General features: G+C 40.5%; 1 protein-coding gene across 1 annotated transcript; it reads right to left on the bottom strand.

Moving 5' to 3' along the window:
* Positions 1 to 607: 607 nt before the first annotated feature.
* LOC118212942 (BMP-2-inducible protein kinase-like) lies at positions 608 to 22,317 on the bottom strand. The gene is made up of 15 exons (XM_035391489.1): positions 21,491 to 22,317; positions 12,220 to 12,338; positions 11,408 to 11,513; positions 11,168 to 11,310; positions 10,563 to 10,684; positions 9,813 to 9,894; positions 9,323 to 9,455; positions 8,852 to 8,955; positions 8,573 to 8,652; positions 7,629 to 8,076; positions 6,924 to 7,004; positions 6,279 to 6,445; positions 5,918 to 6,072; positions 5,315 to 5,428; positions 608 to 3,258 (listed from the first exon to the last, which is right to left on the bottom strand). The coding sequence occupies exons 1-15, from the start codon at positions 21,639 to 21,641 to the stop codon at positions 1,991 to 1,993; spliced, it is 3,273 nt and encodes a 1,090-aa protein (XP_035247380.1). The 5' UTR covers positions 21,642 to 22,317; the 3' UTR covers positions 608 to 1,990.
* Between the last annotated feature and the right edge of the window lie 108 nt (positions 22,318 to 22,425).

Here is a 22,425-nt window from a genome sequence, read left to right as displayed (position 1 = left end):
CCCCAAAAATGCATCATACTGTCCATTTTGACCACAAGAGGGAATCCTTGCCACAGCTCAAAATTTGCAGTAACTTGCGTTGGTAGGTTTGAGTTGGAGTGGTTTCAATAAATAAGTTTGTTCTGGTTATATATATATATATATATATATATATATATATATATATATATATATACACCTTGGATATGGATAAAAATGTCTGATGCTTTTTTGGCCCTTAAAGTCCACTGTCCACAGGTAAAGTGTATGCACGTACACACACACACACACACACACGTTTGTATTGCTATACTTGTGAGGACTTCCCATTGACTTACATTCATTCCGTAACCTCTAACCCTAACCCTAACCCCAACCACTACATGCCTAACCTTAACCCTAACCTTAACCTAATTGTAATCCTAACCCTAAAACAGCCTCTTGAACTTGTGGGGACCAGCAAAAAGTCCTCATCTTTCTATCCTTGTGGGGACATTTGGTTCTCACAAAGACAGTGAAACATGCCCACACACACACACACGCACGCACATATTCGCATGTACACTAACCCTCCAGGACTGAAGTTGTACACTCCTTTTCCAGGTAATTCACTGCATTTTCCAGATTCAAAGCTATTTTTATTTATTTTAATTCTCACTTTGTTCTCTTTGTGAATATGTAGTAATGCTGTAAAATGGGGTGGTTAAAAATAATTGCAGTTAAATTATAAGTGGCCCATACCCATGTCATATTCTTCTGTGAAAACTGAAACCAAGTAATTCTATCATAAAGACTATATTGTCTCCAGTATCATAACAGGGCACCTCAAACATAAAAAATAAAATGACTTCCATTCTGTTGGTTAAAAAATATTAATTCAAGTTACATTTTTCTGTGGCAGCCCAGGGGTACTGTGCAACAGGAAATTATTTTTTCCCCATAAAGCTTTGTGGTGCAAAATTATTTTACCGGTAAATCTGTTAGCCACAATTCAATGCCTTTACAGCCAATCAAGCAGTCAATGATGGAGCTAGTTGCTGCAACCATACAATTTTAGTCAAACTAAAAAAAAAGAATACCTTTAAAGTCAATCATTTTTAAAAAATCATTAAAATCTTGATTTCCTAGAGCAACTCACTCAAAATAACTAATAATAGTGCAGTTTACAGGCTGTATGCCAAAGAGAACATACATAATCAAGAATAGATAAGTAATCCGGAGCACTTCTCAAATTTAAGTCCTGCTTTGTGATAACATAATTCTAAAAGTGGTTTAGTCCATCAGTATTGCAATGTGCTGTATATGCTAGGGATGTTATTTTCTTCCTGATAATCATAAAATAAAATGCAAAATCATACGAAAATTACTGAAGCAAAAAACAATAATGTAAAAAAGAATGTGCACATTACATTATTGCATTACACAAGCATTATAGAAGCACTGAAGCTGGGCACATTCACATAAAAAATAAACACCAACAGTGAAGGTAGTACTGTCTCGACAGATTCTTCCAGCTGCCAAAATCCAAATACAAAGCAGCCAACATAGTTATCTAGCTATACAAACGGTTTTCACTGATGCCCTGAAAATGCTAATTTTACAAAATAAAGAAATATACCTAAAATGTCTGTATTAAACAGAAATAAAATTAAAACATTATTCATAGTTATTTTAGAGTGTCTTATTGTAAAAGGCAAAGATAATAACCCACTGATTAGCCTACATTTAAATGTATCATACTTCCTCTGTGAGCACTGCTAATATCATTCAAAGAGCTACTAATTGACCTTGCATGTGGAATATATTTAATGAATAAACTTTTTGTCATTTTATCTCAATTAGAACTGGTCCCAATTACCATTAAGCCAAAATGTGAGCCAAAAGCACATCCCATGCATATTGTTAATTTGGCTGCAACACCACACCACAAAGCTGCTTCCCTTGGATTTCCTTCCAGGGAATCAGTAAGCTTTGAATTACATCGGTATGTGCGTGCTGGAAGACAAAGCATTCACTGCTTCGAAAGAAAGGGTGCAGACCCAAAAGGGTCCAGTTCATCTTGAGAAGGCACACGTGGCCCACTGAAGACCACCAGCTCTGTGAATGGCACTGCACCAAAGTTGTCCATATTAGTCTCCTCTCTAAGGGTGGTATGCAAGGAGGTAGGCGGAGCTCTACCTTTGGCTCTATCAAGATCCACTTTGTTATAATCTTGGCTATGTTGTTGGGAGTGCTGGGCGCCATCTTGGAGTTGAAAGAGCCCGGCATCCTCAAAGGGTAAAGGCATCATTCCCTCTCTGGCACAGACTGAGGCTTGGCTGTTGTTCTCCTTGAAGTCTGAAAACCTGAGGAACTCACTGCTGTCCTGAGAGTTTGTCCTGACTGCATGTTGGGGTGTCTTTAAACTGAGTTTGTCACTCTGGCTGCTGCCAGTCTGCTGTTTTTCAGTGTTTTTTGGGCTCTCCAGATTCCTCTGCTGTGAAGACAGATTCTGTCGCTGGTGAGAAGACACTTCTTCCGAAGGCGCAAAACTAAAGATGTCCTCCTTGCTCTGAGAGAGAGGCACATGTTGGCTGGGGTAAAAAAGAGAACGGCCGAAAACATCTACAGCATCAGGGGAAATGGGGACCATCTGTCCGACTGGAGCACCACCACTCTTTCTGGGTCTGCTGAACGGAGCTTTGGTGAAGACATCAAACTCATCCATAGCCTGCTCTTGACTCACCTGTCTGAAGGGTGCTTTGGAAAAAATGTCAGTGTCTTCGGTGGAGTCGCCCTGTGCAGCGCCAAGGAATGGCTCAGCTCCAACCATGTCCACGGTTCCCCTAGACAGCTCTCTCATCACAGCGATGGGCAAGTCAATAGGCACGAGCAAGGCAGCACCAGCATGACCTCCCTCAAACACAGTGCCTCCTGCCTGCTGACCTGCATGTGTGTCCCCCTCCTTCAGGTCGTCACAGCTGGAATCAGTGCTGCACTTGTCCTCCTCTTCATCTGAATCCATGAGCAACGGCCTTTGACCCAGATTCTCGGGCTCGGCGTCGTTGTCTTCGTTGAACTCCCCGTTATCGAGGTTCAGGCCCTCCTCGTCCTCTGGCTCACCCTCCTCGCTGCTTTTGGGGGAGGGGGGGTCTGACTCAAAGTCGCTGTCTGACTCTTCCCCTGCTCTGCTGCTGCTTCTGCTGGTGCTGGGCTCCTTGGTGAGGACTGTGACTGAAGTCCCTGCTGGGTCACTGAGCTCTTCGCATGACTGCTTCAAACTTTCCGTACTGGGCCCTCCTGGATCAAACCAGAAAAACATTTTGGTTAAAGCAGAGAAACTAGACCTTTGAAAGCATTCAGTATGCAACCATGAGATACACATCTGCAACTTGATTTAGGACTTCATTGAACAAAGTTTCTATTTAATTAAATAATAAAACAAATTTAGGCAAGATCTTTGTCAAATATATCTATATATCTTTATAGGTGGGAGTGCTGCATATAAAAGGATTTACTTCCCCCTGCTGGTGATCTTGTGCCACTCTCTGCTCTCTCCCTGGTGATTTGGAGTCATGCCTTAATAAGCTACTGATGGCCTGATTGCTTCCACCTGCCTGTGTGCCCTACATAAGCTGTGCGCCAGCCCAAGAAGAGCTTTCCTGATCGATGTTAGACTCCTGTGTGGCTTGTGCTGTCTGCATTGCTCTCAACTTCTTTTTTAATTTTTATTTTCCTGATATATTTAACTTTTTTAATGCCGAAAGTGACCAAACTTTGTAGACTTATTTTTGTTGTCTGTTTGTAACAGTGAGAGAGGTCAATAAGCATGCGGAAGAATTTGTTTATTTTTTGTATCGGGTGCTGTAGTTCACCACTATTTAGAGCAGGCTTCAGGCTAGTTTTATTTCCCATGGCCTACTTACAATTTATGGTGATTTCACTGCTGTTCATATGTATTAGTGGGTGGTTAACTGTTAGTCACACAGGGCAAGCTTCCTGGTTAATGCCAAACTCTGGGAGCAGTAAGATTGATGTGACACTAGTGTGGAGGTCATCTACTGAAGCACGATCAGAGAAGGTTCTGGTTTTGAATCACCGCCTCCAAATAAGAGTCCTGCATACAGAAGCTCTAGTGTGCCTCATTTATTGAGAAGCCACCAGAGACTGTATCGGTATAATAACATATTGGAGTTAAGTTAGTCAGGCCCTTTACTTATGGAAACAACTGCTATCTGCATATTACTTACAATTAAAAATTGGAAGAAAAAAAAGTGTCACTAATATTTAACAGCAGTTAAATATTCTTTCATACAATTGTATATTTACTGGCATTAACATATTTAAAATATTTTGGACCCCGATTTCATTGTTGGTGCTTTGTGACAGTCAAGACAGTAGCTTGAGGAAGACAGCCATGCAACAGACATATCTTGTAGAAATGTTGTGGTGGTGGCCAGACCATGGGGAAATTGTTCAGTATCCTGTAGTTATGCTCTGTGCTGAGCTCTTAAAACGAACAGGAAAAAGTTTTAATGTTTTAATTTTATTTTTCTTTATTTTTTTTAATGACATTCAGTTATGCATAATACAAGTTTAAGTTTGTATTGTATTTGAAAGGGAACATCGGCACTACGTTGTACGTGAATGGCAGGCACATACAGCAATGACATTTTCATACCTTTGTCAATATTAACAGAAGCACATGATCTTTAGACATGTAAATAACAGCCATAATACTTTCAAAGCCAATATTATGACTGCAGGAGAAATTGGAATAGACTTGAAATGAGAATGATGGTAAAATTGCCTTGCTTCACATACGCATTCAATTCTCGAATATGTTTTTATTTTTATGTTATCATCAAACTTAACAAGTAAACGCCGACATTCACACTGCGTTATGCCAATCCCAGCATCATGTCCCTTCAGACAGGTGCAATTAATCAACATTTAGTTCACCTTCATTGAGATCAATGCTACAAGCACAGGTGTACTGTAGGAAATTTGCCCACCAATACACATCGTCATCAAGATTTTTCAACATAAACTGTAGCTATCTTTGAAAAGATTGATGAGAACTAATGTGTCAGCTGACTAGTTCTGAGATGTCAGAACTCAAGTGATAAATGAAATCATGTGGGAAGTATTATGGGATCAATCCCACTGAATTACCTCAAGATTAAGGAAAGCATAAGAAAGCTATAGAAGTGAAGTGGCCTGCACCCCCAACCCCCATCAAAAATTCAGAGCATGGTTTTAACTCAATGTAAATTGGTGAAAGCATTCATCCAGAGCACCAAACATTAAATGCTATATATCTTAATGAACTCTTCAAAGCCTCACTAAAACTTGCCTGCAGTAGACAGAAAAGGAATGGAGCCAAAGAGGTCCTCGGAGAGGGGCTTCTGATAGGACTGCAGCCGGTCTACAGCAGAATCCACACTGGTCGCTCTCTCCACTGGCTTCTCTGTGGGGCCAGTAACAGAAAAGATGACATTACAGAACATTCGGGCAGCTGAGAGAAACAGCCAGGCTCCTTTAGTGGTGTGGAAATTTAGCCAACAGTGCTTTGCAGCAGTGGGTGAATGATTTCCCTTTCATCAATCCTTGTGTTGTGTTCGTACAAAAACTCAATAAAAAATAATCTTCCAAAGATATGAATTAGTTTAAAGTTAAATATGATTCCCAATTTTTAAAAAAAAGCTTGTTATGAATGGTGAACATTGTGAAATGAATGGAAATGTAATTATTTTACCAATATTTAGTGAATCCCACATTCAGAGAGTAGCAGGAGTAAATATACATGTGTGGGGAAACAAAGAGATGCAGTATCTTAAATATGATAGTAAGACAGAGAAAATGTGCTGAAAATGTGGTAAAAGACTTGAAACCCTCTATGAGAAAGCTCAGATACATCTCTGCCATCACAAGGACACACAGAGTGGTTGACACTTGCTTGCTCTAAGAAGGTCAAACTCCCGGTCCAGCAGTTCTTCCTCTGTGAGTTTGGGAAACATGTCTTCTCTGAAGGGGTTCCAGTGCAGCATGTCGGGGGGGCTGCTGAAGTTCTGTGGGGGTGGTATGACCACATCTGCATCCGGAACATTATTCCTACCACAGAGAACAGCATTACTGAAAGCACGTCCATCTGTCCATAGGCCTTACTACTAAAGCACTTGGATGTCAGTAACATTTTGTTAACAGGCTTGAGCGAATAAGTAGTGTGTCGACGGACAATAACCAATGTATTTGCAGCAGATACAATCAAAACTGAACAAAAGTGAGAAAGGAAAGTGGTCAGCACATGTGATGGTTACCTGGGTTTAGTGAATGAAGGCTCTGCAGTGGGCTGCCCCAGGGGACCTGTTCCTGCTGGGCTTATGCACCCAGGGGAACCCTGGAACTCCAGAGGGGAGGTGAGATAAGGGCCCTGCTGATGCTGCTGCTGCTGCTGATTGGCGAAAGCCTGCTGGTACTGCTGCATCTGTGGAGGGAGGTCAGGGTGACTCCTCATAACAGCACACGGCCTATAGCGCAGCACAGGGGATCGTTCAAAGGCAAGCAAACACAAAGGTATACTACATGTCCAAAAGTATGTCAAGAAAACATCAAAAACAGACTTGCTACATAATTAAATAGCAGGAAGAGAAAATTTTATTTGGACGAGGTGTAATTCCTGCATAGAGATACACAAGGCAAAAGTCTTGTTGCACGCAAACTCCCAACACTTTTATAACTAATTTACCATCAAATAACATAATTAGTCACCCATAAGTTGGAAAGAAAACCTTATTGAATGCAGACAGAAAGTTTCTAAATAACATTTACTAAGTGCAAAAATAGGGAGGCACGTGGCCGCAATCAACACAAGATAATTGACTGAACTAAATCTGTATTCAGACAGCCGAGTCTAAAGTTCACTGAGAGTGTCTGCACACCACACTGCCCTGCCGAGGTCTTACCAGAGCAGCATATTGAGCCTGCTGTTGGTACGCGGGCTGTGACTGCTGCTGAAGTGCGTGTTGCTGGAGAGCTTGTTGGTACTGTAAGGAAGACAACAGCTTCATTGGAATGACTGTCTCAGAGCTGCTTTCTCTCTGGGTTTGATTGGGCCTGAAAGTGAGGTCCGGTCCTGACTCAATACCCTGGACCTTGGGTCCAAATAAGTGATCCAAACACATGCATCATGGAACTTATCCCATCTCAACCTAAAAACCACGTATACAAATTTTACCAAAATGTAATGCGCTTATAATACAATTCACAAAGTCTTTGGCTTTGACTTGAATTATTGAACTTAGTGCATATGTGTAATTGCATGTAATTCCATCTAGAAGCCATAGAAAGAATTGGTATGTGCTAGTCACAACCTCCTCTGGGGGTCCATGGTAAAGAATTTAGTTCATTAGAGCAGGGCTGCCAAAATGCACGTGTGAAGACCATATGGCCATCTCACCACCTGGATTTATTTGCAGCCATGTTGATTTGAAGAGGACTGCTCTTCAGTCCACAGAACTGTATTAACTTAAGGATCATTCTGTACTCCTCCATAACCTGTGGTTCTTATTGGCCCGGAGAGGCACAATGAGAGGAAGTGCACCTTGCGACTGTGTATGTCTACTACAGGTATATACATGTAGGGAATTCTGCTCTTGGTGCATAGAAACCTGTTGTAGGTACTGTTGTTGCACTTGTTGCTGTTGCTGCAGTTGTTGTTTCTGCTGTTGCTGTTCCTGAAGTTGTTGCTGTTGCTGCAGGTGCTGCTGCAGCAGTTGCTGTTGCTCCAGCTGTTGCTGCAGTTGTTTTTGCTGCAGTTGCAGTTCCTGCAGTTGTTTTTGCTGCAGTTGAAGTTGCTGCTGTTTTTGCTGTTGCTGCAGCTGTTGCTGTTGCTGCAGTTTTTGCTGCTGCTGCAGTCGCTGGTCTTCTGGCTGCTGCTGGCTGCTCCTCTGAGCCTGCTGAGAACTCAGCCCCTCCCCATTGCTCACTGGTCCTGGAGGAGATACCTTCTTCACAGGAGTGACGGCATTGTTGATGGGCAGAACGTTAATGCTCACTGCCTTAGGTCTCTGTCTGGGGGCAATAGATGTTTCTGTTGGTCCAGCAGAGTCTGTTATTCTGAAATGAATAATTCACAATCAGTGTCCACCACATACTGCTGCAGATCAAGAGCAGGGTTTAATATGAAAGAGCACAGCATCAAGTAACAGGTGTAATATATGGCTACCCAAAATTTAAAAACATATCACATGAGGTAATCGAAGTCTTCATTAAGCTTGTGCAACATCAAATCTATAATTAATACAATATGTACATGCTTCATACAGGTTTAGTGCTACAAACCAGTTACATAAAGTCAAACTACATACCTACAGTAAGCCTTTGATCTTTCTACATGAGAGTAGAGCTGGGATATGAGATTGCGCAAAAGTGAGTTTTCTTGAGCCCAATAAAAGATGAGGAAACCATGTGATGTCAATTACTTGCTTGCATGGACCAATCAGAAGACTTTGTACTTCATAGCAAAGATTGGTTTAAATCAGTGAGTCACTGATGGCACCTCCCATTTTGGGGTTCATGAAGACTCACTCTCCCACCTCCAATGAAGAGCTACCTGGCTTTTGTCATGCTCTTCTTAGTGGCGACCTCACTGGCAGTCAGAGGCTCGGGAAGGGACGGGGGTAGAGGAGAGTTCTGGACAGAGTGGAGATGGCAAATCAAAGAAAAAAAAGTTATTTTTAGCAGAATAAGTCCAGGAGTGTTTTTACTTCATAACAATCACTGAATTGGTTTCTAAACTCCCTCCCACTCCCCACAACATATCCACCTGATAAAGAGAGAGAGAGTCTGTGGAATTAATTAATCCTGAGGAAAAAAAAAAAAAAAAACTTACAAAGACGTTTGGCACAGGGCACTCCTTTCCTGCCAACCTGAAGGCAAAGTAAGAGACTTGATAGATGTCAGGTCTCTTTTCTAGATTAGGTTCCAGCATATATCCTTTAATGAAAAAAGACCAGAATCCAGGGTAAGTGGAATATGCATCTTTGATGGGGAAGAGGGAAGGGAGAGAAATGACGAAATTGGCAGAGGAAAGTAGCCAATTAAAAGGTAAAGTTTAACATGGGGACAAATCTTCAAGCACTATCTGTTAGAAGTGTGCCCTGAGTGCATATTTATAGCACATTGGCAATATTCATATTGTACCACACAGAGGTGCTAGTGTTCAACTTTACAAGCATCAGATTGCAGAGATATCCCTTAAGCGATACTCTGTCTCTTTAAAGTGGAATGGGACAAGCAAAAAAATTCCAGTCTTCACCATGTTTACACCAATGACTACCTCACCCGTGAGACCGCTACTTACTGATTAAGCAGTGCAACCTTCCGGAGAATTTGGAATTGTCTGGAACAAAAAATGTTCCATCGCATATGGCGACCTGACTCTCTCCAAATGGAAGCGAGAAGAAACACAGCTTGTACAACAAGCATCCAAGAGCCTGAAACACAGCATAATTTATGATTTATAAACACTAGAAAATGCAATACAATAGTCCAACAGATTAAGTGAAGAGATAGAAGCCCTATACACATCACACCCCATTCACTAACAGAATCAGGAATAACTTTATGTTCCGTGAGAACTAGTACTCATGTGAATACAGAAGCTGCATGGAAAAGAGTACTGTGGACAGAACAAGAGGAGAAAAGGGATAGGACACCAGCACATTTCTCCTCCTGTGGAGGGAACAGGAGGAGACGTGCAGATGTAATATCCCTCTACCGATTAGCAATAAAATAAGGGTCCAAAAGAGATGGCATTCAGTAGTATCTAATAGGAGATTTATTGATCTTACCCATATATCAGCTTTAGTGGTGATCGCTTTGCCTTCATGAAGATTAATCATCTCTGGAGCTCGATATGACAGGGTTGTATACCTGTCAAGTAAACAGAGAGTTCAGGCCACAGGGCAATGCTTCGGCTCAAAGGTTAGGTTATCTAACATTATAGAATATACCCAAGAACACTTAACTCCAACACTGTTCTACCTTTGAGTAAAAATATCAAGTTTCATATGAAGGGACATTGCTCCCGCAAAACAAAATGGTTTCCAAACATCTTATCCACTACCATTCCTAATAGCAGACTTCCTTGGGTTGACAGGGAGAATCAATTCCACACTTAACTATTGGGTGTCTAATGTGACTTTTCAGATTCAAATGTGGAGCCCAAGAGAAGACTGCAAAGCTTGTGTGAGATGACATACAGATAGCCCTCCTCAACTGCAGAAATGAGAGAGCTTTAGGCTCGCTGGCAAAAACTAAGCACACAAGCCTCCCTCTTCAGATCACAACTGAGACAGAGACCCATGCATTGGGTACAGAAGGCTAACCAGAACTCATCAATTGCACAACTGAATTAGCATACCATTCACTCAGGGAATTGCATCACAGACCAAGGGGGAAGACTTATGATTGGCTAGAAAACGATTCTTCCATTTAATATCCTCTTTTCCTCACCCATTAGATTGAAATCTACAGGACCCTGAAACATTAACCACAAGGCAACATTTGTACAGTAAAAATTCAGCCTAAACACAGCTTACTTTTTTATTTCATCTTCCACTGCTGTCACGCCATCTTTGTGTGGGAGAAGCACTTTGTGCGTAGCACTTCCAAAGTCGCACAGTACATAGTTTCCTTCATCATTTAGCAAGATGTTCTCCACCTGAGGTACACAAGACAGCATCAAGTTTATACTTGAAGCTAAATCTAAACAGAATATTTTGCCTCTTCACTTTTTGCATTATGTCTAGGATTTTATGGAACAAAGCATCCATTTTGTAATGAACTTATATTTTGTTTGGTAACTGTAATATTGAATGCTTGCCAGTGTTTTTAGTGATGAAAGTACCGGTTTCTACTTGCCCATTTCCAAGGAATAACTTAAAATGTTATCGACAATTACTGCATGGAGAACCATAGTGGTTGTTTAAAAGTAACGGCACGCCTGCCAGCTAACTAGGTATTAGTTTCTAGCTACCAAATATCAGTAGCCAATGGCATCCAGAGAGCTTGATCCAATGTGTTATTGCTGGCTAGATCCCAATAACATACCAAGTTCTTTAATGGTCATAGGACAGTGATAAATTGTGAAAACTGAAAGTGAGTACTGATGGAATTTGCTGGAGAAGAGCAGCAGGCCCCGTACCTTCAGGTCCCGGTGAATGACTGGGGTTTTGCACTGGTGTAACCTGGCCACGGCCTCGCAGGTATCACAGAAGATGGACAGCACTTCTGCCTCACTGAATCCAGTGTGGAGACGCTGGTTCATCTGCTTCACTACCTGACCAGCTGTTGAAATGTGGTGATGCATCAAAACCATAATGCCTACACATCTTAAGCAGAAACCATAGACCGCACAGATGTTACAGAGTGCGGCAGAACGTACCTTTGCAGAATTCCATGAGAATGAGGACCTCCCACACACTCTCTCCCACCATGTTGACGGTAGAATCCAGGTAGCGCACAATGTTCTTGTGACCAGACAACTCTTTCTATGGAAGATAGAAAGGTAAGACCACAACGGTAACCATGTTTCTACACCTCCACTTGTCACTTCCTAGATGCTGAGCAGTGGAACAGCTGCCGTTGAACAGTGTCTGGCCATAGTGCTGCTGTGAACCCTGTCACGTCAGAGCACAGAACAAGGCATTCTACCTCTGAATGTGCAGCCCATTGACTGGACTCGCTGCATTTGTGTAAAGGCCACAAATGCTCTGCTGCCTGCCATGCAATTATTAGCTTAGTAAGCAGAAATGATCTTACACATACAGGAACTTAAATATCCAGTGGGAGGCAGAAGATGGAAAATAAAGTCTTGGATCATGCTGTTGTTGCCTGTCTGGAGAAAGTGCTGAGCTCTATGGCTTTCTCATGAACAAATCTCACACAGCCTGAGGTCCTGCAGAAGTATGTAACTTCTCAACTTCATCATGCCTGTTCTCCACATTGACAATTCTATTCTGGAAAAGGCCCCTTTGAAATTATTTCATCATGCATGAGATCACAACACATTTTCTAACTTTTCATAAAGGACTAGCTACTGCATGAATAACTATTATGCTTTACCAACTCTGCATTACTCATTCACAGCTTTAGTTATGTAAATGTAAAGTATTTAAAAATGATATGCAGGTAAGCAGATGCCTCTAAGCAGGATCTTTGCCTGCACTGTCAAAAATAAATAAGAGAGCTGCTCACCATGATTGTGATCTCCCTCTTGTGGACACTCAGGTCTGGAACATTGTTAACATACATCCTCTTCAAGGCACACCGCACTCCACCGTGGGTCCGGGCAAGGAAGACAACCGAGAACCCTCCTGCACAGACAGCAGTCATAAACTCTCAAAATGACATACCACGACTAACCATGACGTTCTAATGGACCATACTTTCATATGCCGAATGTGCTTTCTTTTACTTTCAGGACAATAAACAACATATGGTGTTTTAGTCATTGCAAACAATCACAATCAGGTTAAAACTGAACAAATGGCACAAACAAAAAATCTAAAATGACCAACTGGGTGAGTAAATTTATCAGCCGAACAGGACATGAAGCTCATGTACAGAGCAGGACAGATGAGGAACACACAGGAAGTGCGTGTAAAGTGCAGCCCATATATAGGTTACTTGTCATGTTTCCCACAGAGACTGTAGAACACAGTCATTACCCCTTTGCCACTGGCCTGCAGCACAGGGACGAGACTGAGCACATACTGATGCAGCCAAAAAGCACAGAATTTTGCTACAGGCAAAGTACAGGTAAACTGTCAGCCAAAGAACCATTTTCTTAAATGAAGACAGGCTACATGTGACTCCTGTTTCAGCTGATACTGCTGCTGCTACTACTACTACTACTACTACTGCTACTACTACTACTACTGCTGCTACTACTACATTCTACTTGACATCTCTGCTTGCCATGTAAATGCTATGTAAATGCTGTGTAAAAAGTTGTGTAAGTCGCTCTGGATAGATCGTCTGCTAAATGCCTGTAATGGAATTTGTCAGTGCCTATATTTATGGCTAAAATATAATAAAATATACTTTCTTTCACGGATAGAATGGCTAACACATTAAATGAAAGGTCAAAGATTAAGCACAAATCCCAACTGACAATAATGCAGTGGTGGGAGCAGCAAGAATGCCTAATGAGAAGACCACAGGAAGCCAGCACATGGGCCTCAGAGCTTTGGGCTGGCTTTGACCGACAGCACCGTCACATTTCCCCCTCAGCCACTGAATGGCCGCGCTGCAAACCTCTGTCCCTCAATAAAGCCATGCTGAGTCACAGAGCGCCATGCTAAGAGTGAGCTGCACAAAAGAGCCTGGAAGCACAATAGCGTGCTTGTTCCCGGACAAACACAAACTTGCTTAGGTAGCCTAAATGCAAAACATGCTCAGATTGAGACGCACGAAGAAGGACCTCAAAGTGAAACACAAAGTAATCCACTTCTCTGCACGATGCTGCTCATCAGTGTGAGTGTGAATTACTCTTATATCTGAAGGACATAGAGAGGTTGTGTGAAAGCACTGGCACAGGCCCTCTTTCAGCCAAGCATGAGACATATACTGTATCAAAGCAACTACAGCATAGAGACCCGCTCATATAAATAGCAACAGCTATAAACCTAGCATCTGTAGCCTGCACTACAATTTGTGTAAAAACAAATCACACAGACAAGAGAATACTTCACAAATGTAGCATGATTTTATAATACAATTCTTGTGTGAGTAAGGCCTGAGGTACTAGATTCTGCATGTACTCTTCAGCAATGTATTTTTGGGGGAATAATTAAATAACACATAGTGGTGTTACAGATATGGTGGATCTGAGACAGTACACCCCTTCCTCCACCCCAAAATGAGCTCTCCACTTCAGCAGCATGGCCTTTATGAAGAAAAAATAAAAAAATAACAACAGGCCTTTTTACAACTTGCTTTTACTTGTATTCTGATACTAGGTTCAAAAAGAATAGGAGGCTTAAAGTAGGAATATAGTTATTTTGTTCCCTGACATATTTAATCCTTTACAAAATAAAAGATTCTATCATTGCACAAACATGCACTAATTGCTGTGTGCTGACCAATGGATGAAAAGCTCTGATGTCATTGACATTCAAACCGCTATTCTGGTGGAGTTTCTTTTTCCTTTGTACTTCAATGATTGCTGACTATGGTAAGAGCCAGGAGGTAGACAGATTTTTATGCATTTTGATATATTTAATGCAGACACAATACTGTAACCACAGCAGAAAATGCAATGACATCGTCTCAGAAGTGAAAGAGGTATATCGGTGGCAGGAAAAAACTGAGCTGTCTAAGTAATGGAAAGAAACAAAAAATCCTTTGCCAAACACATCAAAAACGTAACTAAAATAAAACCAACAATTAGAACAGCTCATGTTTTAATAATGCATATTTAAAAATTAGTCTTTTTTGTTATACCATACATTTTTCTGTGATTGTGCATAAAAGGTTATATGATTTTTTGCATTAACCAAAATTTGCAACTGAAACACATGGGATGTCAAATGAAAGTTATGTAAAAACGGTGACTACTGTAACATTCTGAACTCAGATTACCAATGCTATATCAATGTAACTGAAAGTAGAGCTTCCAAAGGCTTTACATTAGAGTAAAATTATTCATCCAACATTTGGAATGAAGTGCAGGGAAAAGGCAGAGGACTCCTTGGGAAGACAGCATTTAGGTCTCTGCCAGCTGCAACGTACCTGGCTACAGGAAACACCTGATCCTCAGAAACAATTTTATATTACATTAGGTCAATATTGTTTGTATACATGCCAATAAAGCATTATTGAATTGACAGGAAGTATTTGAAGCAGGTGACTAAGACAAAAAAAAAGAGAGTAAGTCTGTTGTGGTTATGGGTTTACACCATATGGTCCACAATCTGGTCAATAAATCAGCTGTATCATTCCACCCTGTAATCTCCCCGCAGCCTCTTCAGTCATCTCAGCATTAAATCTAATTTGATTTGGTTTTCATTACAGAGTAAAAGAAGGAAAACGGGGCAAAAACCAGACCTGAACCCCAAAAAAGCAAGCAGTGAGTTAAAAAAAGTCCCCAATGGGAAGAAATCTCTGGAGGAACCCAGCTATAGAGGGGGAATCCACCCTCCACTGACCAACCCGGTGTAAATTAGAGAGAGAATGGATGTAACCAGAATGTAAAAATGGATCCATCACAGCAAATGTTCAAATGGGTTGAGCAGTTTACAGTTGAGGTATTAAACTAACAGGTCAAGTAGATAGTCCAAGCATAAAATTAATTTACATGTCTTAACTTTGAAAAGGTGACTAGGTGGCCCAGATCTTCTGGGAAATGTATTGCAGGCCTTTGTGTAATGCACAGCTTGGTTAAATGGTAGCTGGAGCACAGGAAATGCTGCACAGCACAGTGGCTCTGAAACAAACAGGGACCACGAGACCAAGGCCATGTGAGAGCTGGTCCAATGTGTCCAAGTCACACAACTTGGTTATTCAAGAACTATTATAAATTTTGTCAGGTCAAATGAGATAATTAATCACAAACAGCTGGTTTTCTAACTTTAAGCCATTAAGTAAACAAGTTGTGAATGTATGTAGCATTGATGCACTCTAAATAACAACGCAGCTATTTTAAACTCAACCTCAGCCTGAATGTGGGTAATCGCACTGAAGTTAACAGACATGTGTTCTCCAGGTGGGTAAATTCCACTCGTTCCTAAGAAGCTGGATGAACACGTTTCTCAAGCAGCACAGTAATAGGCCTATTGTACGGACTGTACTTTATTTACTGACATTAAAGCAGCACACAGTCACGTGATAAACGGCCTAATCCCTTTACCGTCTCCCACAGCAGAATGAGTCCACAAACCTTTATTCAATGTGACAAAGGGGAAACACCTTTGTAACTGCTGTAAATGCAGAATATGGCACAATCAACAACTAGGCAATCTGTTACCAGTGGAGAATGCAAGTAGTGGAATACCTATATTTTCCACAACACAAGGAGCCACTTTACAGAATTAATGCAGTGCATAGTATCTGAGACACATTTGACAGAGGCTACATGTAAGGTTATGCACATGGCTTCTTCGGCACAGCAATGGCCAACAGTGCTGGTTTTATGGGAGAATCCATGTAATGGCACTGACTGAGCTCAAAGAGCCACTGTATAATCAGGCCAAGTACATTGCACCCAACTTTCTCAAAGCATTCTTTTGATTTATATAGACATCAGCAAATCAAAGACAAGATATCAGGAATTGATTGAAAAGTTATTTCTAGACCATAACATAGACTGGGGGTGCAGTTTACAGACAAATCAGATATTTACCAATGTCCTGCAGTCCTACAATGAGGTACTCAATGAAAGCCAACTGAAAAAAGAGCACAGTTCACTTTTAGTGTGCAGTGCTAAGATTAAAGTGATACTGTATCTTCCTCTCACAGGCTATTCCTGACTTATCATGCTCTTGCACCGTAAGAACGAAACCACAGGAGATCTTTGAAAAAGCACTCTTCACAGATTCTACAAGACCAATTTTAAGCTCTGTTCCATATCAGGTATTAGCCGTATCATTTTCAGGTAATGCCTGGGGAGCAAGCTGTTTACATGAGGAGCCACCATTGCAATACGAGCACTCAGCATTAGTCACTACACCGTAAATAATTCAGAAGACATGTGGGACATACTTTTCCACAGTATAGATAGGCTACCTATAATGAGCAAGCTTCAGAGACACCTATATTGTTCTATAAGAATCCTCAGTGAAAATCTGTCATATCAGCCCATTTCTTAATCAGTCTGAAGGGCCCAAAAATGTAGGGTGTGCACTGTACTTACAAAAAAAGAAAAAGGGAAAAAAAATTCCTGCTTCCAACTACAAATGTTTTCCATGAGTTTAATTTGTCAGTATATCGAGCTCTTTAGAGCAGTGGTTCCCATAATTTTCAGGCCCTCCTGTAAATGATTTTCATTTACGTTGTACCCAAAAATTTCATACAGTATGTAGTTTGCAACACCCTATACACATTTCCAAGTGATTAAAAACTGCTCACACTATGAACTGGTTGTAAATATTGTAAATCTGTATTAAAGACAGAAATTGCAAGATGAATATGAACATGCAATCTTAGGTTTGTAATCAAACAATTCACCTGAGGTTAAAGTGCACATTGTCTGTTTTTATTGAAAGGGGTTTTTATGCATTTTGGTTTGTATAAATGAAATGAAGGGCCTGAAAGATAAAGGATCTGTGGAACGATGAACAAAGCTGAACTGTGGTAACAAAGCTATGACCGAATGAAGAACATATTTAGGCAGAAAGATGTGTTCACATAAGCAACACACTGTGTGTCTTCAAGGCACTACAGACCAAAGAGCAAAAAGCAACACTGCTTTTCATGTAGTTTGCTCACTTTAGCAAAAACATCTACACTATCAATATTTGGCAGAGAGGCCATAGTCATACATCCAGACCAAGCAAATAGCTGAGAGATACGACATACTGTAGGATGCGTATTGAAGGACCAATTAGAAAGGAAAACAACTGGTTCAAGTTCAGGAACATTTGTGAATGAAGAGCTCTCCTTTAGTCTTGTTACACAAAAATTTAAATATAAGTTCTTGCCTGGCTAAAGTAATTGGTCACTTTCTAGAAAAAGCAGTTATTTTTGTCCCTCATACTGCACATTTTGCTTAATTACTGCATCAAAGTAAACAAGATAAACAAGATGAGCTGTGCAGTTCACATAACAAAAATGGGCTGTATTTTTTTATATTGTTAAAATAAAATGTATATGTATTTTAAAAATGCAAATGCAGAATCCACTGTTTTCTTAAAACAAAAACACACAAATAAAATACATAATATCACTCTGTAGTGGACATTAAACAAAATGGTAAAACTATTTTTGCCATTACAGATTAGCCACAATTATTGAGCAGTACCTGTTTGGTTCTCACTTTCATAGTTATCATGACCACCATGCACTTAGTCAACCTCTTTTCACCCAATAGATGTTGATGAAAGTTCAAATTTCCATCAGAATCAAACAAAGAGGGCATACCCTCTGTGAAAGGCAAAACAGTAAGCCTCAATAAGCAGACACAAAGAAAGTGACCTTTACCATGGGACTGAGTGCTACATTGTACCAGCATTCTTTATAGAATTTCAGGACAAGACAACAAAGGGCACAATCTGCCTATTCATCATTGATACGGTATGCAAATTACTGTTGATGCTGTGTGTTTTTCTAGCTTTCCCCTGGTCACTAAAAATAATAGGCTTTATCTCATAAACACACTGTTGCTTATGATTTATGATACAGTGTATGCAATTTGGCATGTTTTGATTGAACAAAGAATACAAATTCTGGCCAGTAAAACTTCACGCAATAAACAACTGCACACGTGGTGACCTTCAAGTGCAGATGCAGACCTATATATAATGTCTCAACTGGGGCTCATACAGTATTGTTTAATTAGATTTGCAGTATGCCATCTAAGAAATGGTGGTGTCATTCCTGATATACAGATAAATACAGACAATTATACCCTATTCCTTCACTCCCCATTCCCTCACATTATGCAAACTCAGTAATAAAAAGAAAAAAAAACTGGGAGTATAATTTGGTAAGAAAAAAAATTGATCAAGGTTCAAACACACTGCATAAAATATAAAGCAGAAAGGAAGAAAGTAGTAGGCCATACAAAGCAAAAAGAAAATACATGCAGATATAAGCCTGCATATTTTATATAAGCTTATAAAGCTATTTACAAATGATACCTAACATGAATAAAGCTTTTCGTGACAAGAACAAAGGCAGAAAATACTATAAATGACTTGTACTGAAGGGCTGCGTATAAATGACAAATGTACAAGCTGACACAAACATCCCATGACACGTTATGATCGATTCATAAAAGCAGTAGATCCCCATATGAGATGGTAAAATGAGTTAGATGAGACTACATGCACTCGGTCAAAGACATCATCAAATGTATTTTGAATTCAACAAGACACCTTTAAAGTGATCAGTCCCAGCCTGCAACTCTAGTTCAACACTGAGTTGTAAAACTGTTTTCAATTGCTGAATGAGAACCCCAGTCTAGGTCAAACCTTTCCAAGATCAGCAAATGCCACTGGGCCAACAGAAGAAAAAAAAAATAAACACATATTGCAGGACACATGTCACATTGTTTACCTTGGGTGTTGCAACTGTTTGCATGGAGACCATGTCTGTGCTTCTGTGTACATTATAATCAGTAACTTCACATAATCTGCCAAACTGGCTTCAATACCAGAATTGTACAATTTCAAGCAGTCACAATACTCTTTCTTAGCACACAGGTTCTATTTCAAAGTGATTACCATACAAAGGTTCTCTACTTGATGTTAAAAAGCTAAATATTACCGTAACTGCAGCCACGTATTACCGTAACTGCACAAAGCTCTAGCAAACATTATTTCTGCTGAACTAGGCTATTCATTTGCTGAGTATTTAAAAAAATAGGATTCAACTGTTACAGCCTAACCCATGCTCATCCAACATCCTAGAAGCAATTTCAAATAGAACACCCACCACCGCTCCATACCCACAGTCCTCAACCATACTATGAGAATTATCTGGTATTTTTGTTTTAGACTTTGCAATGAGTCATAAATGCAGCAGGGGTATGGGAGGATTTGCTATTTCTATGCTGCTTGGAACTAGCTCTGCCCGATGATCTAAAAAGATCCCGTATAAACACTGTTCATGTTAAACAAACACCACCAATGATTATAGGGGATCTTGGATTTGTAATGGAATATTCTGTGACTTCTGGACAATCTTGAGCAAACTTACAGCACCAGCTAATGATAGACTCCTAACTACCACTGTAGCCAGCATGTAAGCCTGAAGGTAATGACCAATGCCAATGCAAGTCAATGAGTTTTTCTATTCTTGCTTAATTATTGCATTTGGTGTCAAAATGATGCCATCCCAGGAAGTTAAGAAATACAGAGCATCCTGCATGTTCACTGTCTTTACTCAACCGGCAGCCAGTTAAAATAATGAGACAATTACTACTGACCTTCTTTACAATATGCAGCTTCATCTCACATAGCCATGCCAAGGCTCATCATGTAGGCATAGTGCCCTGGTTAAAAATACACAACTTGGCCAAAGGTATGTGGACACCTGACACCCAACATCTCATACAAAATTATGGCCTTTAATAAGGAGTTGGTCCACCCTTGCTATAACAACCTCCACTCTTTCAAGAAAGCTTTATACTAGATGTTGGAGGATTGCTGCAGGGATTTGCTTCCATTCAGCCAGAAGACCATTAGTGAGGTTGGGAACTGATTGGGCGATTAGGCTTGGCTCTGAGTTGGCTTTCTAACTGATCCAAAAGGTGTTGGATAGGGTTTAGGTCAAGGCTCTGTGCTGGCCAGTCAAGTTCTTCCACACCGTTCTCGACAAAACCATCTCTATATGGACACCTTGCAGTGTGCCCGGGGGCATTGTCATGCTGAAACAGGAAAGGGCCTACCCCAAACATCTGGGGTAGTTTCAAAAATTTTACCAGTTTCAAAAGTACCAAGGAGGAGAAGGCAGTGTAAAATTCTTTCTGGACAATGAGCAGTGCTTCCTACCTCCTTAGAAGAAGGCAAGTTTTCATTGGTTCATGATTCCAGCAAAAATATCTAGGGCATCAGAGGAGGTGGGGAAGCTGTGACTGTTCTCATATGGCTATAAGTAAATATTCAGTTCAACCATAGAATTTGCAGTGGTTTCATACACAGCACATCCTGAATGTTACAATTCTAGTCTATCAGAATCTGAATGACTTTAGTTCACAAAAAGGTGAATTACATTTTAAGGTACTACAGTATGTACAACACCACCACATTAAAGAAACTGCAGTGTAAGATATACATTTTATTGTGACCTAGTACTGAGAATCTTTTATTTATTTTTTTACTTTCAAATAGCAGATTTACAGCCCTATAGTCAATTTATGTGTCAAGGATGAGGTATGGATTGCTGAACTGCTCGTTATAGAATCATGAAAAACAAAACTCTAAATGAATAGTATGCTGACATAAACAGTAGTCCTCTGGTGTCATATCAGATTAAAAACATATATATATATATTAATCCACACAACTAATTAAGATCAACATGGCCACAGACCAGATTTATGTCAGATCTGTGGTAGTTAATTGTGGTTACACGATGGTAAACAGAGCCAATATATATGCATAAGCGCATATACAAGCAGTCCAACCTGTACTTCAAGTAGAGAGGACTGTGCTTTGCTATTTGTTTAGCGTTAATTCAAAACAAGACACATAAAATGTTAAGTGTTAGCTATCATCGTGAAAATAAATAAATAACCTTTATCATTGGAAATGTGGGAAGTGGATGCAAACCAAAAGCGTGAAATTAAAACTTCATGGTGCCATACCTTCCGCAATCAGTTCTTCTACAGTCACCTGGAATCGGCCAACACCGAACACTTTCCCAACGTAGTTAGCAACTCCAGTACCAAATCCTGAGACAACACCCCCACCAAGTCCACCACTTTCAGACTTCGGCATTCGAGAGAACTTCTTCATAGTTTGCTAGTTTGTTAATCAAACGAACCCTCTAGAAATAATAATGGCTAACCTCGTCGCGGATAATGCAAACCGGAATTTCTTATTCCTCCTTTTCCTATATGTTTGCGCCAGCCCTCTGTCCCTCCTGCATACTGTCGAATTGCTTAGCTTTACAGTAATAGCAAGCTAAGCGTACTTAAGGTCAATGTCATAGTGCAATCAAATGATTCGCCACAACTAAGGCAAGTGGGTTCTATGTAACAAGCTAGTTGTGACAGCGTTGCAGTGTCCGTTCTGCGCGTTATTTTTCCGATCTGCCTCTGCTACGTTTACTAGCTTATATTAAGTATCAATGTAACACTGCTAAACAATGTTACATTGACAACAGTTAACAGTTGTCAACCGTAAAACGCTTAACTCTGTGTCGATCTAAATAAACCTTGCCTCGCCCCCACTGCCTCTCGCCTACTGTATAGTCTTTGAGAATTGAAACTGTCAGCACAAAATAGGATACTTAGTGACACTACTAGTGCACTAAACGTCATATCGCGATGCCCCGTCTGCCTTATGATTCATACACAACGGTGGTTTCCTGTATTAGTTTTGTCTCATGCTTTCCTAAATTTAGTTAAACTTCGAAGTTGTCACAATAATAGGCTGACTGTGGGCGGGTTTGTTATACTCCATACGCTTGCCTTGCGTGACAACCAAACCCAGCTTTGTCCTGCCGTTTGCATTGTAGCGATTGGTTTACCAGGCTCACGCACGCACAGTGATCGGAGATGATGGGACGACGCAAATG

Source organism: Anguilla anguilla, chromosome 14 (assembly GCF_013347855.1).
Source record: "Anguilla anguilla isolate fAngAng1 chromosome 14, fAngAng1.pri, whole genome shotgun sequence".
Taxonomy (NCBI): Eukaryota; Metazoa; Chordata; class Actinopteri; order Anguilliformes; family Anguillidae; genus Anguilla; species Anguilla anguilla.
This window is presented reverse-complemented; position numbering and strand designations above follow the sequence as displayed.